This window comes from Sarcophilus harrisii, chromosome 1 (assembly GCF_902635505.1).
Source record: "Sarcophilus harrisii chromosome 1, mSarHar1.11, whole genome shotgun sequence".
Classification (NCBI taxonomy): domain Eukaryota; kingdom Metazoa; phylum Chordata; class Mammalia; order Dasyuromorphia; family Dasyuridae; genus Sarcophilus; species Sarcophilus harrisii.
Genome location: NC_045426.1, coordinates 333,335,619 through 333,353,937, shown reverse-complemented (window position 1 = coordinate 333,353,937; position 18,319 = coordinate 333,335,619). Strand labels below are relative to the sequence as shown.

The 18,319-nt window shown below is 40.5% G+C and overlaps 1 protein-coding gene across 4 annotated transcripts in view; it reads left to right on the top strand.

Moving 5' to 3' along the window:
- Positions 1–17,990, top strand: part of ARHGAP17 (Rho GTPase activating protein 17) — a 127,350-nt gene extending 109,360 nt beyond the window's left edge. For 2 of the 4 annotated variants that reach the window (XM_031945577.1, XM_031945574.1), the window contains 3 exons: positions 4,018–4,187; positions 6,633–7,268; positions 16,515–17,990. In XM_031945577.1, the coding sequence (XP_031801437.1) occupies positions 4,018–4,187; positions 6,633–7,268; positions 16,515–16,645 (937 nt within the window). In that variant the 3' untranslated portion in view covers positions 16,646–17,990. Of the gene's footprint in view, positions 1–4,017; positions 4,188–6,632; positions 7,269–9,222; positions 9,247–11,365; positions 11,414–16,514 lie in introns of all 4 variants that reach the window. The other 2 variants (XM_031945575.1, XM_031945576.1) reach the window with 2 other exon arrangements.
- The last annotated feature ends 329 nt before the right edge of the window (positions 17,991–18,319 follow it).

The following is an 18,319-nucleotide window of genomic DNA, read 5'->3' as shown; positions in this document are numbered from 1 at the left end:
CTTTTAAAATGGTCTTGAACGCTGCCTTCTGGCAGGGTAGGATTTTAGAGTCAGAAGGTACCTTCAAGACTGCCTAGTCTCCACCTACCCCCATTTTACAGATCTAAAAGGTGAGGGTGCAGGCAGGTTAAAGGGTTTTTACTCAAAGCTACGCAGGTAATAAGTTCCAGAGACAAAATTTCAGCTCAGATCATTTTACTCCAAATCTTGTGCCCTCTGTACTAGACATTGTCAAAGGTATGAGGGACTTAAGATTCTAGAACCTGTAATACCAGAGCTAGAAGGACCCTTAGAAATCATCTAATACAACCTCCCCGTTTTCCATGAGGAAACGTCAGCCCAAAAGTGGGTGAATGGTCTGTCTAAGGTCACTTACTGAGGAAGTAGAGCTACAAGAAGAAACCAGGTCTCGTCTCCTAATCTACTTTCATTATTATACAATATCATTAGTAGTTGTATTTACTGATATAAAATCTTTGGAATTTGAAACTCAATTATTCCTGGCCCCAAAACTTGCAAAAAAATTTTTTTATTAATTTTTTTTTGTTGGTGATATTTTTCAGATTAAACATTCCCCATTAATGGATCATCATGAAAGGTCTAGGAACTTTAAGAGAGGTTTAATTTTAGACTTCATTTACATAAATTCAGTTCTGAGAATTGATTTCTACACAAATAATTACTTAGGATAATTGATGTAATACCAAGAATTATTGATAGCATAAAGATTATTAGCCCAGAAAGGTCCCAATGTACCACCCAAAGCAAATTGTTTAGAGAGGCTGTGAGGGAAGTGAGAATACTAGCCAGCCAAGAATCAGGTTGTCCACATCTGCTTTTGGCTGAATCACTAACTTGCATGAGGCAAGGTGAGCCAAGTCCCTGCCAGTGTCAGTGTCTGTGTCTTGAGTTTGTCTTTGGAGAGATTAAGTGGAGGACTAATCCACAGCCTCCCTCCCTCACAGAGGTCAGGGCGAGTGATTGACAAAATATCAGCGTGCTAGAGGAGCACAGACTTGGAGCTTAGATGGACCTTGGAGTTTTCCCAGGCCGTTGCCCTCATTCCCCAGATGAAGAGCAGGCTTGGAAGAGTCACACCTGGCCCACGGCCGCACACATGCGTACTAAGTGCGACAGCTAGGATTCGAGCTCAGCTCCCCTGACTCCAAACCCACTGCTGTTTCCCACTATCCTTGACACTGACATAAGGAATTACTACTTAAATATGCATCTTACTGCTGGTTTACAGTGAAAATGACTAAAGTACCAAAATGACGTGTTTTTCTCATGATATTTTCTCAGACCTCGTCTTTCTTGATGATCCTCCAACATTTGGCATGCTGGCCACCTTCATGCCCTCTCTGTTTCTCTTATGGTTTGTTTGACCCTTCGTCCTCAGCATTATTGCTGGCTCTTTATCACCCTTCTCGTGCCTGCCAAGGGAGATGTAGCCCAAGGTTCTGCCCGGGCCCTCCTCTCTTTCTGGGCTTTTTTCCGTGGGTTTAATTGTCACATCTCTATCCATGACTCCCCAGATTTATAGAGCCAACTCTTGTTTCCATCCTGAATTGCTTGTCAGACATTTCAAACCAAAACAGATCTTGTCATCCTCATCCCCAAATCCGCTGAACTTTTCTCTGTCAAGAGCATCATCATCCTCCCAGCTATCCAAGCTTCTCTTTCTCTGCATATATTCACTACTTCCAAAAAAGGCCTTTAGCACCTTTTATTGGTCTCCCTGCTTCAGGTCTCTTCCCATTTAAGTCTATCCTTCACAAAATTGTTAAAAATTTAGATCTGACTGTATGTCTGTCTCTCTGTTTCTCTCTGAGTCTCTGGCAGACTTGTTGTTCCTCTGTTAGGCACATACTCTTCTGTATATGCTAGCGACTCCATTCTCAAATATAAACTTCTTTGACATCCCAAGCTCTTCAGCTCTTCCAAAACCTGGCCAAGTCCCGTTTTTCCAGTATTCTTACATTTTACTCTTCCCTCTCCCCAACCTTGTCTCCCCCCATGCATGCCACAGTACAGCCACATTTCTTTTCTTTACACTTTTTTCTCTCTCCCCATTCCTTTTACACTGCCTGTCTCTCAGACCTGGAGCCTGCCTCTCCTTCACCCCTGCTTCCTGGTTTCCTTCAAGAGTCAACTCAAGTATTGATCTTTTTCACAAGAGACCTTTCCTGATTTTCTTTAAGGTTCCCTTCTATCTGCATCATATAAATTTCATGTCACTTATGTAGATTGTCTTCCCCATTAGAATGTAAGCTCCTGGGGAGAGGAGGGACCATTTAGTTTTTGTCTTTGCATCCCCACCACTTAGCATGCTTATATTTGTTATTTTATTATTATCATGGTATTCTTATTATCACTGTTAATACCAATAGAAAATCTACTTTATTTACCATTTTTATTAATATCAATACCATTGCTGTTAATATAATGATCATCTTGGTATTTATTTTCCATGTAAACCATCAATAATATGTATATTAATATTATTAACAGTAATAACTGTATGACATTTTCTGGTTGCAAAGTAATTTTGCCTTTCCTAGTTTATATAATTCTTACAATCATACTGTAAGGAACATAGCACCGAGATAACTCCCAACTTTCAGACAAGCTCCTGAAACCCAAAGAAGTAACGATATTGGCTCAAGGTAGTATGGAAGCTAATAAGTGGTCAAACCAGTTTAGATCCAGGTGGTCTTACTCCTAGTCCAGTGTCCTTTCTATTATTAGACTAAATAATTATGAAGATAAATGTCCTCCAGCTTCATATTGCACAGAATCATTCCTTCATCTTTGTAACTCACAGAAAGGAGGCTAAGTAGGTTGGAGAGTAGGCCAAATGTGTAGGCTAGTGAGGTCAGATTCCTATCCATTCCCCAAATACCAAAATCTAATGCCTTGTGAATTCATGGATTAATCTTGCAAAATGTCTTCAAGTTAAAATTAGTTTTTTGAGGGAGATGCAAACTTCAATTTAGTACTTCAGGCATCTTGAGTATTTTTGTTGATTATGTATGCCTTACATAACCAGTGGTATAAGCAGAGGTTTTAGAACATAAAAAGGTGCTCGATAATTTTTTTATTTTCAAAAAAATTTTAATTAAATTTTTTTTTTGAGGTGAGGCAATTGGGGTTAAGTGACTTGCCCAAGGTCACATGGCTAATAAGTATTTAAGTATCCGAGGTCATTTTTGAACTAGGTTCTCCTGACATCAGGGCTAGTGCTTCATCTACTGTGTCATCTAGCTGCTCCTTAATTTTTTTTTAATTGAAGAACAGTTAGTAAATGCATTTAGTAAATGAAAGAACAAATAGTAAATGAAAGCAAATAGTAAATGAAAGAATATTTTCACTTATTCTCATGGTTGTCAATCATGTTCTTATATTCCAAGATAGTAATTAATTTTGACAAAAGTCTAAATAAAAGCTAAATCGTTGATTTACTAATTGTTCTTTTATGATACAGCTATTCTGCAGGTATTCCTGATTAGATTTATAAATGTCATTCACTTATAGTCTTCCTATAAAAATGTTTTCAGACTATATCACTATCCTAGTTTCATACACTATGTAAGTCAAATCACATTAGTGTTGCTGTTAAGATTTTGTATAAATTTTTTAATTGCACTAGAATTTGGATTTATTAAATAGGGCTTAAAATAAGAGGATTCTCAGCTGTTACCAAGAAGTGCTTCTTTGTTAAATTGAAATAATCATGGAAAAAGTGGCATTTGACCTGTTGGGTTTTTAGTAGTTTCAATAAGTCTAAGAAAACAATTAAGTCTTTTGTGCCCCCCCCCCAAAAAAAAAAAGATATGGCAAAATACTATATTTTCATGCAAACATGTTGGAATTTTTAGATGTTATATGTTACATGCATTATCTAAAATTCCTTTGATAAAAGCTCTCTTAAAAAAAATTTTTTTTCTATGCCTATATGATATTTGTTTGTTTTAAAGAATATCTTCTCTTCTTCTAATGTTACTTTTGCCTCCCCAGTGCCCCTAAACCCAAGGAGTCAGTGACTATAGCAACTGCAGCATCCATGAGAAACGGGAGTCAAATACCCACAGGGCAGAACCAAGCCCAACAGGCTGGTAGTTCTAATCAGCTATTGGTTGGTCCATCTCAGAATTCAGCCGGCCCTAGCCCTCATACTCTGCGCCGAGGTAATGGGACTTTTTAGTTTTTGGTTTTGAAGTGGGGGGAGATGAGGGAAAGGATTAAAACAGGGTGTGTGAAGCAGGGATTCAAGGCATAGTGCATTGACAAAAAAAAAATCTTCACTAGTACCTTGTCAAATGGCAACTGAAAGGATTGGTCACCAGAAGGAAAGTTGGAGAATAAGGATCTAAAATGATTTGGGGTGGGAGGGTCCTGTAGATATTCTTCAGGGCTAGTCTGGCCCTTTACTCTTCTTTACTTACCTCATTAGGGAGCTCAGATATCCTGCTTCAGGATTACATGGCTGCATGTATATACTATCTCTGTCCCAAAAATATACAAATCTGGGTCTCAAGTTTGTGCTTTGAAGCTGCGCTATAGTTCTGGATACTCAGCTATCTCCAAAAATTCCTCATTGCAGTGCCCTTTGGCAGCCAAATCTTGAGAATGGTTTTCTCGAAAGATAGAGTATTATTTTCTATTTGTCTCTTAAAGCCGTCTTGGTAATTCCCCAACATTTTTGCTACAGTGGCACCTTAGGCAGTGGTCTTGAGGGAGCACTTGACAAATCCTAGGTCATTTTCCTTGTTCTAAAATAGAAAAAGCACCCCAGCCTCTAAGTCCTTTTTTACTTCTAAAGAACCATGATTTTGTTAGTGCAGTTCCTACTGTCATTGATTCAGATTCCATCCCAGTTACAACTTTGTAGACAGTTGTGCATGCTATGTTACCTTGCATAGATTCTTTATCCAGAAATATCTATACTTGGTTATGGTAGGACTCAGAAAACAAAGTCAGCAACCAGGCCATGCTCCCAGTCTTTTCAGCTTGGTGTGGGACCTTCCTGAGTTTGTATAATGCTGGCATAGCCTTCAGGAAGTTGGGATCATCTCCCTTTTCAGACAGGGCTTTGGAAGAAGCTTAAAGCTTAGTTCATTTTTTTTTGGGGGGGGGGAAGTTTTTTCAATTAAAGCTTTTTATTTTCAAAACATATGCTTGGATAATTTTCAGCATTCACCCTTACAAAACCTTGTGTTCCAAATTTTTCCCCTCCTTCTCCTCACTCCCTCCCCTAGGTGGCATGTAATCAAATATATGTTAAACACGTGCAATTCTTCAATCATAGTTTAATTTCCCCCCCATATCTATTAGCTTATATTTATTCCAAAGGAGAATTGGGAGAATATCATTATAAAAGCCATGGGATTAGACACTTCCAAGAAATAGAGAGTGTAATTAGAAAGGTCAGGGAGGATGAGGCCTGAGAGGAGACTGTTAGAGATTTGACTCAAAGAAAGCCTTGGGGTAACTTGGACTATTATACTAATAAGTAGTTCAGCATCAGCCTTCTGACTGCAAAGTTCAGGAGCCTTTCCCCCTTTGTCCCTCTTCAACCTGTAAAACCTCGATTTGATTTTTATTGTTGCTTTTATTTTTAAAGAGCATCCATGATGCGGTAGCTTTGGGAAACCAGGGTGGAGGGCTCTTTAAGTATAGGACTGCCAGTACTAATTGGTTGGGTTTTTGTTGTTGAAGGAACATTTCATATAAAGGCTTCTTTGAATGCCTGTGCAATAAAGTACTTGATTAGCTGATGGCAACTCTGTTTTTAGTTTTTTTTTTTTTTTTTTAGTTTTTAGTTAACAAAAACCTATTTTCTTTTCCTCCTATCTCCTCCCTTCATTGAAAAATCAAAGGGAAAAAAAAAAACCTCTTATAACGAATATGTATAGTCAACAAGACAAAAAAAGTGTCTCGTTCTGTAGATGTAGTCCATCATTTCTCTCGGGGAATGAGTAACATTCTTTATCAGTGTTGTCGTAGTTAATCGCTGCTTTAATTAGAGTCCTTAAGTTGCTTGTTTTTATAATACTGTTCCAGTATAATTTACTCTCCTGTTTTTGTCACTTTATTCTGCATCATTTCATTTTTTTCTTTTTTGCTGAGGCAATTGGGGATGTGACTTGCCCAGGGTCACACAGCTAGGAAGTGTTAAGTGTCTGAGACCAGATTTGAACTCGGGTCCTCCTGATTTCAGGGCTGGTGCTCTATCCACTGCACCATCTAGCTGCCCCTCTGCATCATTTCATAAAAAAAATTCCTAGAATTTTAAAGAGGGTCATCTCCTTCCTCATTTCTAATGACACAAAAGTATTCCTTCACATTGATATAGTTTGTTTAGCCATTCTGCACTCAGCAGGTATGCCTTTAGTTTCTAGTTCTTTGTCATCACCAGGAAACCGCTATAAATATGTTTGTATGTTTGTATTCTTTTCTTCCCCCTTTGCTCTCTTGAGTGTATTGGTCTAATAGTGGTGTCACTGGGTCAAAAGTATCCCACTTTATGGACTTTAGAAACAATTCTAAAGCTTTGTAGAATAACTGTACTAATTTCACAACTCTTCTTATTAATGGGTGCTGGTGGGATGTTATTTTATCTTCATATACAGCTGTTAAGAAACCTGCTCCAGCCCCTCCCAAACCAGGAAACCCACCGCCCATCCAGCCTGGGAATCAGGGCTCTGCAGGAACACCCCAGCAGCCTCCTTCCATCTCCCCAAAGCCAACCACTCGGAGTCCTTCTCCTCCGAATCACCATGTGGGCCCGGCACCAGGCCAGACTTCCACCGCCCCCCAGCTCTCCACACCCAGGAGGTACTCGAGCAGCCTTTCTCCCATACAGGCTCCGAACCACCCTCCTCCACAGCCCCCAACTCAGGCTACTCCTCCGCCTCAGACCAAGCTAAACAGTCCGGCACTGCCCCAGCCTGCGGCCCCACTCAGTGAGCATGGACTGGAGCAGCCGGCTCACAGCCCACCCCCGACCCCCACCCCGCCGGGGACACCGCCTCTGGGGAAGCAGGGGCCCGCCTCTCAGACATCTCAGACCCAGGCAGCCAGCAATCCAGAGGTTCCTCAAGCCCAGCATTCACCTCCTCACACCGGGACCTTACCAAGACCGAGACCCATCCCAAAACCAAGGAACCGCCCCAGTATCCCCCCTCCTCCCCACCCTCCTGGAGCTCATTCAGCGGGGGATAGCAGCTTCGCCAACCCAGCTCAGACCTCTTCCAAAATAGTCACTGGTAAGTAGCAGACCTGCACAGGTGCTTCCCTCTTTCCTTTTCACCTTGGTTTGCAGGCAGCATTAAGGGAGTTAGTTTAGGATTTATTGAGAAGCCAAGGAGGTCTTTCTGCTTTTACTTGGAGATAGTGGTAAGCTCTTGTGGCTTAGTTACTCCAATTGAAACACTTCTTTTGCCTTTTGGAAGGATTGGAAGGAAATACTTTCATTGAAAAGGAATACCTACAGGCCTTCCTTTCCTTAACCTTTAGGTTAAGGCTTAAAAATAAACAAAAAATATTCCTTCCTTAGCTTCTAGAGTCCTAAGAGGAAAATCCTGATTTTGGTTCTGTTTCAAAGTGATGGAACCTCTTGCTTCCAGACTAAAATTGGTAAAGAAAGCTTTTCCCCCACAGCAATGGAAACTGTTGTATTGTGGTTATCACAGATTTACATGTACCCACTGTAGGTTAGCACAGACTTTTTTTTAAAGTGTGAGCTATGAGATATCAAAGCAATATGCTACAGGCAACCTGGAATGCTTCCTTTTTATTTTCTAATCAGTTTGGAGAATGGTTCCAAATTGCTTTCCAAAAGAACTGAACCAGTTTCACAGTGCGTAAAGTATACATAAGCATGGCCTTATTGGTGATTTGTCCATCTTTCGATCAGCACCAGAAAACCACCCCTCCTCTAATTGATCATGCTCTGAAACTTGGTTTTTGTAGTTTATACTAGAATGGAAAGTTAGCATGGTGAAGAGCATTTAGTACTGGTAATATTTTAGAGTAGACAGGAGAGATTGGTACAGAGAACCTGCAGCATAGAGTGTTATAACTCCAAGGACCTTCTTATTTAAGGCCCACAAAAGTTAAATGACTTACTGTAGTTACACAGTACATTAGTGGATGAGTTGAAACTAGAACTCTTGTCTTCAACTCCCAGCCATTGCTTTTTTATCTGTTCCAAGCTGCCTCCAAGTAGATGCTCAATACATTTTTTATTGATTTAGACCTTGATAACAGCATTATCTGACTGAAAGAGCAAGGTATAATGGGTAGAAAGCCAGCTCTAGAGCTATGAAGTCCAAGGTTCAACTTTTCTGTGGTTGCGCTGTGTTCTTAAGACAATCCCTCAGTGCCCCAAGAAACTCAAGACTATCAATGGTAGAAGTTCCCTATACCAGTAAATCACAAACCTAGAGTCACTGGGTCCTTTCCTCTCCCTATGTCATAGTTTAGTATTTCATTTTAGGTAAGTTAATTGCATGGGGGGGGCGGGGGTGGGGTATGTCTGTCTATGTGTGTGTGTGTGTATGTATATATATCTATATCTATATCTATCTATATCTATATCTATATCTATATCTATATAGATATATATCTATATATCTATATATCTATATATATATATATATATATATATATATATATACACACACACTCATAGCTAGTTAGCCTTAGGCATTAATTATCTGCCTCATTCTCAGCACTGGACACTTGGTGGAAAATAGTAGACAGCATTATGTTTGAAGCTAGGCTTTTGACTTTCTAGCTGAAAACTAGCCTGTATCCATATTGCTGTCCTGTGCAAGGTCCCTAGGTCTGGTGAAGCCTCTGGACCCCTCCTCAGACAAACATTTTTTAAACACATAAAGTTCAAAAGGACCTTCAAAATCATCTTGGCCAATCTCTCTCATTTTATAGGTTAAAAAACCCCTAAGATTTAAAATATTGAACCCACACTTGGTTTGCTGAGCCACTGTTGTTTGGGTACAAGGCAGAAACAAAATCCATGAACAAAAACATTAGAAGCTGCCTCTTTCTCCAGATTTTCAGGAGACGTGTGCTTTTCCTTACAGTGTACTGGTTTGGTTGTTAAATGATTGATTACTTTTTGATGACACTGCACCTTACTAGAAGCAAGCTAGTTTGTTTGGAAATGTCTAATAGATGTACTTCCTAATGCCTTCACAGGTTGGGAAGATGGCCAGGACTGAGGTTGGTAACCACCAGAAACAGCCTGCATTGTAGCCCCTAATGCTCCTACTTAGCTGTGTTGCCTGTACATGTATTTTGCATATGTGCTTTTGACTCCATGCTCACTGTTCCACTATTTGGTGCCATATTGTGGTTCTCCTTGTGGCTCCATCCACCATGACTAGGAGGCATTATTTCTGCATTTTATAGCAGGACGGTTGATAACAGTATAGGTACCTAAGTAGCGTGAACAACAAAACCCCATTGATCGAGAACTCATTTTGCCATGAAGAAATATGAAAATGGTCTCTCTCCTTTTGTGTTAAACAAGATCCAACCAGCCCTCGCTGCACCTCATTGTGGTTTATCTCGTTTTGGCTCCCAGCTAAAAAGAACTCAGGTTCAATTAGCACAGGAAATTGTGTTTTTGCATCTTGAGCTTTTACCTTCATTTTTTTCCCCTTAATTTATGTTAACTGCATGGAACCTTACCCATGTGCAGCTTGAATTGCTCAGGACCAAAAAATGCTCCCTGAAAGATTTCTAATGAATCCCTTGCATTCTAAATGCATGCATGTCAGCATTTGCTTTCTTTTAAACCATGTGACCTTTGTGGAAAGTGTTATCTAGCACAGCTGAACCTATTCCCAGAGGATCTGTCTACACTAGTTTCTGGAGAAAGGGTTTCCATCATGTTAGGGAATTGCTTTAATCAACTTTATGCAAAAATAGACCTTGGTTGGTGTGACTTTTGTACAAGCTCTCCATAGCCAAAGGAAGCATAGCCTCAAGTCCTACATTAGTGTCTTATACAAATCACAGTGCATACAGCCAGGAAGAATACTGTCCCCCTTCCAACCTGTATGGCCCCTAGTAGTTTATGTAGGAGAAGGAAAGTTGTAGTCAGTGCTGAAATACCCCTGACTTAGGACATGGAAACCATTTGTCAGTGTGAATTGGGCTCCTCAGAATCTGGTTGCTTGAGCTGCAAGCACCAAAATCATGTCTCTGGGAATGAAAATACAGTGAAGCAAGACTGAATTAGACTATGTTTAATTCCATTGTTATGTGAAGTATGTTTATGTTGGGTATTGCTTTATGTGATTCATTAAAATTATGCTTAATTTACTGAAAATAATTGATTAGCTAATCTGTGGAAGTTTATCAGACAGTAATTCTTTGAAGCAATTCTGAAAATCCTGGAATTCCACATAACCTTACTATCACGGAATTAATATCATTTTAGGGATTCTTTAAAGACCTTATTAGAGGCCATCTGCCTGTGGTCATACAAGAAATGCTAGTAATATATGTCAATATTTTCATAACCATTCATAGGATATTAGGATTTTGGGCTTGAAAGAACTCTTCAAATCAGAGATTCTTAACCTCTTTGTATGTCAGGGACTCCCTGGGCAATTTGGGTGAAGCTTGTGAACTTTTTAAAAACATAAAACAAACTATGTAAGATTACAAAGGAAACCAATTCTATCAAAAAATATTTTTCAAAAACATTTTTTAAAAAAATCTCATTAACCCTAGGTTAAGAACCCAACAATGAGATCACCTAGTTAAAGTCCCCCATTTTACAGTTGACAAAATGTTCTTCAGAAAGCCAAGTACTATGTGGATAGTACTGTATAACAGTCTCAGATCCAGAGCTTTGGATTCCAAATCCAGTGATCTTTACACCAGATCATACTGTATCTGTATATTTTTTTAAAATTAGGCTTAAATAGCAATTTCTTATACTACTTGAAAGAGCCAGTGTTTCTGAGAAATAGTCACTTAATAAGCTTGGGAAAAATATGTTCCTGAAAACATTAGTCCTGAATTTAAAAGCATTGAATTGAGACGCACAGAACAAAGAGGTGGGCCTCTGGATAGAATGATAGCTGTTGAGCAGATATTGACAGTGGCCCTGCAGCAGACAGTCTAGTGCCCAAGAATAGACATTTTCTGATATAAATAAGAAGCATCTTTTAATTGTCCCCCAAGCAAAGCAACCCTGAAAAAGAGATTTCTTTGCTTGAGTTTTTTGCCCTCTTGAGTAAGGTAGCAATGTAAGGCATAATAATGTTAAAGTAATAGGCTACAGAAAAAGATTATTCTAATTGAACAATTTTATTAAATAATTTAGATGTATGACCTGCATTATTCAGTAAGAACTGAAATTGGAAGTTTAATGGTAAGGAAAAGGCATATGATTGGCCAGAATATTTTTTGCTAATTCACAATCATACTTGTGCACAAGTGCCTGTTACTAACTGGTTATCCTAACCTTGCTTGCCTGCATCCCCACTAATAGTGCATGTCTTAAGGAGCAATGGCTTTATTTTGTGCTTGTCCTTAATTAATATGGATACTGTATATTCACGGATCTGTTAGCAGGTATCCCTGAGGTTGGTCTTACTGCTTCTTTAGCCTCCGTTTTGCCTTGTATTAGTTATATTAATAGCTACATTCAACAGCCACATCTGGTCAAATTTTGTAGCTTGTACTAAATTTGATATCTTCATCTACCCACTAACAGATCATAAAGAAAATCTTTTGGAATGAAAGACCTGTATTAACACATTTGACAGAAGGCTGCAGAATGCTCACACCTGGTGTGACTGGTGCAGTAATGATAATGATTCACATTTATGTATACATTATCTCTTTGGAGCTTCGCCACATCCATTTGAATATGTTCCCATTTTGCAGAGGGGAAACGAAGACTCCCTACATTGGCTAGTAAACGAGCACTATCCATTTATTATTATTATTATTATTATTATTATTATTATTATTATTATTACAGCTTTTTATTGACAGAACATATGCATGGGTAATTTTTCAACATTAACCCTTGCAAAACCTTCTGTTCCAGCTTTTCCCCTCCTTCCTTCCAACCTCACCTCTAGATGGCAGGCAGTCCCATACACGTTAAAGTATATGTTAACTACAATATATGGAACACTATCCATTTTGTTGAATCCTACCCATCCCCCGAAATCCTAAAGCTCAGCTTCCTGTAAACAGCCGGAGGGATAATTCTTAATGTTAGCTGGTATTTGGACCCTGTGGTGAGGATTGCATATGTTTACCTCCTTGCCCTCACACCAACCCCATGAGACTGGGCCGTTCTCAGGCGGGAGCCCAGGGTCACAGTGCTTAAGTGACGTGGGAGACTGACAGCAGGATGTGTCTGGTAGGGTTCTGCACCAAGAGCTCCCCGACTCCCCAGTCCTGCACTTTTATTCTTTGGAAGCAGAGAAAAAACACAAGTTTGTGGGGAAAGCCCATTACTTTTAGTCCTATTAAAAGAAATGTTTTTTGGGGTGAGTGCTTTGCACAAGTCATAATTGTCTCATTTTAGTCACTGTCCTATTAACTCTATGTCTCTAAATATAAGTGGCTGCTAAAAAGCGATCTGACTGTGAAGTAATAGGCCTCAATCCAACCTTTCTCCATCCCTAGGTGGTGAGTAACTGTTTTCTGTATGTATTTAGTGCCCTCTACTAGTGGAGAGAGAGTGGCTTTTCTGGGGTCTGAAGCTTCTCTCCTTAGGGGAGCAGTCTGAGGTCAGGGATTAAGGCTTCCCATTCTTTAGTGTTCAGCCGGTTTTTGAGCTCTGTGTGTGACCATCAGCACAAGTGGGCTCTTATGGTTAGACATCATTATTAGAGTACTCGTGCTGAGAAAGCCATTCTTTTGGGGGGAGGAAATAGAAGGACAGGGAGTCACTGGGCAGCCCAGCCTACTCTTAAATGAGAGTTTTAAGAGGATGGGGGAGTTTTCTTTGGAAAGGAATCTCTGGTTGAGATGGAGGAAATCTGCCCCCGTGTTGTTGGCAAAAATCATCACTGACATTTCTGGGGGACTGTATAGTTCATTTAGCAATTTGTGACCATTATTCCGCGTGAACCTCACAACCTCCCTGCATAGTAGGTTCTTTGGGGTCATCCCCTTTCTACAGAATTTCAGAGAAGCTTTTGCCAAACAGTCGGAAGGTAGTGAGTGAGCATTGGATAGACACCAGACCCCAAGTTTTCCAGACTCCAAAGCCCAGGATTGAATAACTTTTACTATTTATCCAATTTGACCAGTGAGGAAAAAGGGTGAGAGTTAGTTGTTTACAGCTAAAATGTCTAAATGAATCGACCTATAAAAATATATCTGCTAAGATAAGATACGGGATGGGGTGTTGGGTAGTGTTTTTTACAGAGTGCAAACTGCTCTACCTATGCTTGCTGCAAGGTAGGTCCTGCTGTCAGTAATGACCAATTGTCAGCTTAAACCAGCTGCCTTGTTTTGGCACTTTCTTCACACTTCTAAAGACCTCTTTGCCAGGAGAAAACATTGGCAAGTTCCAACATAGGGCACAGAAGGGAAAACCAGATGTATGTGTGGTGAAGTACCTACTGTCATGTGTTCTGTGCTGGGAATATGTGGGGCAATGGCCCCCTAGGCTCCAGCTGTTAAATTAATAATTCATTTCATGGGGTCAGAGATTTAGAGTTGGTGGAGCCTTTAGACATCACATCATTATAGATCTATAGCTGGAAGAGATCTCAGGGGCATCTCTAATCCTCTCCAGCCCTATTATTTTACAGTTTCCACATTGGAAACAGTGGAAACTGAGGCACAGAGAAAAAGGGACTTGCCCAGGGTACCCAAACTATCAAGTTGATAAAATAATTGTTCAGAAGTCAACAAAAAGTCTATGATTAGCAAGATCTGAAGGCTTAGGGATTAAAGAAGATGCCATAAGATGTGTTAGTTTGCAAACCACGGGAAGTCTGTGTTCTTTGTTACTAGTTCTGGGAGCCTTGGATGTGAAGAGAATGGTGAGGAGGCCAGGAGAGCTAAAGCTGTAGTGACAAGAGAGATAGTTGGCCATGGAGCTTCTTGTTAGTATCCCCAGCAGTGCCTGCATGGTGGTGACAGTAGAGCTGGACTTCTTTGCAGCAGAGAGCCTGGATTTTGTGGTAACTGTATTAATCTCAGACAATGTCTGTAGTTAAGGTGGAGAGCTCTATTATCCCTCCACCTTTTTTGCACAGGATCATTGTGACCAAAACCATTCAGGACACCTTGAAGCAGATGGCTCCTTGTGGTCACTGGTGACGGCCTCACCTTGTCCCAGAATGTTAAGGTCAGGGCTGGGGAGTTTGCTCGACTTTTACTGAGACTGTGGGACCAACTGCAACCATCTCATGTTTTTGTTCCAATGGGATATGGTTGTCCTTTCCATGAAGTCTTTTGAGAGCAAAAAAATCTGCTGTAGAATGTGAGCAATCTCAGCTTATAAACTAAATATGCATAGAGAAATTGTTCCCCTCGATCATGTTTCCTCTCAGTATGCTGTAGTATGTAGGGCTCACTTTTCCAGAGTCTCCCTCTTTTACTCCCACACGTCCTATTTTGTTTTGGTTTTTTAAGCATGTACTAAAGTGACAGGTAACTTTGGCATACATTATCATTTTGGTTCTCATATTCCTATGAGGCTGAGTGGCAGGTGATTTTCCATGTTTTCAGATGGGGAAACTGAGGCTCAAGACAGTGAAGTGACTTGTCAGAAGTCATACAGGCAGGAAGTAGAGCAGGGTTGAAAATCCTAGATTTTCTGAATATCTCTCTTTGCAAATTGAACAATTCAAGACTTCTCAACTCAGTGCAGCACTGAAGGAGGGCTCTTACGCAAGGCCCTGTATAGAATGGCATATTGAATATGTTCCCCTAGCCCAACTTGCTTGGGTCAAACCAGGTCAGTAACCCCTTTTAGCCTAAGAAAAATACATTTAGGACAGATTTTTTTAAAGTACCCCTTCTGATTCACAGCATATGGATCACGCTACCCTAAGAAGGCAAAACTGGAACAAAATGTAAAAGATTTAGCAAAAGTTATAGTCAAATCTATAGAAGACAAAGCTCTGTGGTTTAATAAAAGAAACTAGAAGGTCATTAGCATTTCCTGCACCTTTGAAGGTAATGTGAAGAACTGGATTCTTGTATAATTCAACCTTTGCTATCGTTCTCAGAGCTAAGTGTCCTTGGCTATTGGCCCGAGAGCCTGAACCAGCATGGACACTTGGGCCTCCATACTGTGCAGTCGAGCCCAGTGGCCCTTCCTTCTCCACCATTATCCCTTTTCCCATTCCCCATCTGTCCAAGTATGGTGTGTTGCTGCCTTTTTTCTGAAATCCTACCTAATAATTTTTTCATCATTATTTTTAGCTAGCATCTCCATAGCAATTTAAAACTTTAAAACGGCCTTTATGGCAAGTTGAAAAGTTATTTCCATCTTGTTGCTGAGAAAGCTGAGGCTCAGGGGGAGGAATTGGCTCGCCCTTTGTCCCATGGCTAGTGAGTGACAGCGCTGGAGCTCTGTCCCCTTTACCCCAGTTCGTTGGTCTTTCTCACCCCTCCGTATTCCCCAAGGACTTCCCTAACCCTGAACCCATGAGATGGAAATGGCACAACTGCCATTATCCCCTTGGTTTGGTGGAGGATTTTGAAAGACTTGTTCCTGGTTCTTGGTGTATTTAGGCAGGAATTACTTTTATTAGGGCTTGTTCTTGGCGCTGGTTAGTGCCTTTGTATGCTTCAGAAGACCTGAGCAGCTCTTTGCCATTGTCCTCCTACATTAAGGATGTTCTGATAGCCCACCCCTTTTCGCTATTAAGAACACCAAGTTCCAGTTTCCTTTGAGGAATTCCCATTTGGCATCTTAGCCAGGTTTTTTCTGCCTCTGGCATAGCCCTTACTTTAGTATGGCCAGACTGGAGGTCTCAGGGGACAGTTTCTCACAAGTGAAACCAACCTTTTTCTCTGGCTCTCCAGAGCTCTAACAGAGCAGTCGGCAAGAAAGTTCTCTGCTCCTGCCGTGACATTGATAGTCAAAGGACCAGTTTCTAAGAGTTTTTTCTTTCACCATGAGACCTGCTAGCTTGAGCAGAACCGAGGTGGGAAATACTAGTGCTCAAATAGAGTAGCACTATGAACATGCCCTTGTACAGTGCTTGGCCCATTTCACCCTCACGGCAGGGCTGTCTGGCAGTTAGGATGGGAATTTTTAGTTCCATTCTACAGATGAAGAAACTCTGAGCCTGGGCAGTGGGTCAGTGTGTTGGCTAAAATCCTGAAGCTCCTTGGTGCTTCCACTCCTTTACCCCATTCTGTGGTCAGGACAGCATGTGTGTGCACGCAGAGAACCTTAAGTAAACTGGCCCCATTGCACTGTTCATTAGGGGCCTGCCCTCTACAATTTATTGATGACATTGTTTTTTCCTGTCTCTATCCAGACTCCAATTCTAATGTTCCAGAACAGCTTCGCAACCTCTTTCCTGAAATCCACATGGAGCCAGTGAGCAAAGACCTGGCCAGCCGCCTCTTGCTGGACATTGAGAATGATTCAGAGAGCACTGCTTTGTGAAGAACACCCTCAAGTGCTCTGACCCCTTTCCTTCCTTTTGAGTGGAGCAAGGAAAAATGAATTCCTCTCCATCCAGACCAAACAGTGAAAAGCTTTTGGTGGAGATAAAAGGCCCTGCTATGCAGGGTCTTTCCTGCTGCATAGAAAAGAAGAGACAATGGGACTATCACTCAAAGCTAAATGATCTGGGTCTTGAAAAAGTTGTGTTTTCTTTAGTGGGAGGGGGAAAAAACACCGAAAAACAGGGCTGAAAGAATCCTGCTGCCGAAACTTACATAGGAAGCTTTACTTGCTGCTGTTGATACAGCTGTTCCAAATGAGTAAGAAGCAATGCATTAACTATTTAATAAAATACACTAATTATGCAAGCCTCCTACTTCCTGCCCCTCGGGCTTTTTTCCTGAACTTTAGATCCTATGTTAGAGGAGCTGTCTTATAAGAAATGTTAATCTACCTGATTCAGTGCAGAATGATTTCATGCCCCCTGGTGGTGACTGCTGGATTTGTCACCCTCTGAAACTCTGGATGTATCTCATATAGTGCCTTCTGGGACCGTTGGACTGTAGAAAGACGTGTACTGTTCCTTTTTTTTGTTTTTGAACATTTCATTGTTACTTGATAAGGACTGAACATTATCCTAGCCTCATCGTTAATTTGAATTAACTGTATCTTTTGGTTTATATGAAACTCATATCTCAAGGCAAATGTTGGGTGTGTTTGCTTTTATTGTCATTTAAATATGGGACTTGGTATCTTAGAGAATTTTTTAATTTCTCTGGTTCTAAGTCAAAAAAATTATAGCATCTCCAATAATAATAACAACAACAACTTACATTACATAGCACTTTAAGGTTTGTAAATCCCCGTGAGTATCTTTTCAAATCTACCCTGAGAGGTAGGTGCTACTATCATCCCCATTTTACAGATGAGAAAGGCAAGGCTGGTAAATGGCTGAGACAAGATTCAAACCCAGCTCTTTCTGACTTTGGCTAGCATGCTTTTCCCCAATTGTGTTGTTTCTTTATTTCAGTTTATAAGTTCCTAAAATTCTTATCCTTTTTCTGTATTCCCCTATTCAAAATAATAATGTCATTCATTTCTCTGACATCACAGTTCACATGTGTTATTTGCTCCTCGGCCCTCTGAGGTAGGTATTTGCAAGTATTATCTCTGTTTTATACTAAGGCCCAAGGACGTGACCCAACTTGCCCAGCCCCGATGGCAAAGCTAGGATTTAAAGCCAGATTTTTGACCAAACTACAGAGTTCCTGTGACACTCATTGCTGGAGAATGCATCGTTAAATATTCCCATTGACTATAGAATAAACAAAGGTTACTCTGCCTGCTGCTAATGAATGTTTGGTGCCTTCTTAAAGACATATACTGTTCCTCTACATCATTCCTACAAGGAGAAATTTCTATACAAACTCTTCATAGGAACTTACCTGTCTTTTAGAATCCTGCTCCCTGTGGTACCCTAAGGAGGGAACTGTAACCATGACTCCTGGAGAAGAAAGGATCGTATTAGTTATTCAACTAGCTGGTTGCTAAGTCTTCTCAGTCTTTATGACCCCATTTTAGGGGTTTTCTGTGCAAAAATAGTGGAGTGATTTGCTATTTTCTTCTCTAGCTCATTTCATAGCTAAGGAACTGAGGCAAGTGGGGTAAAGTGAC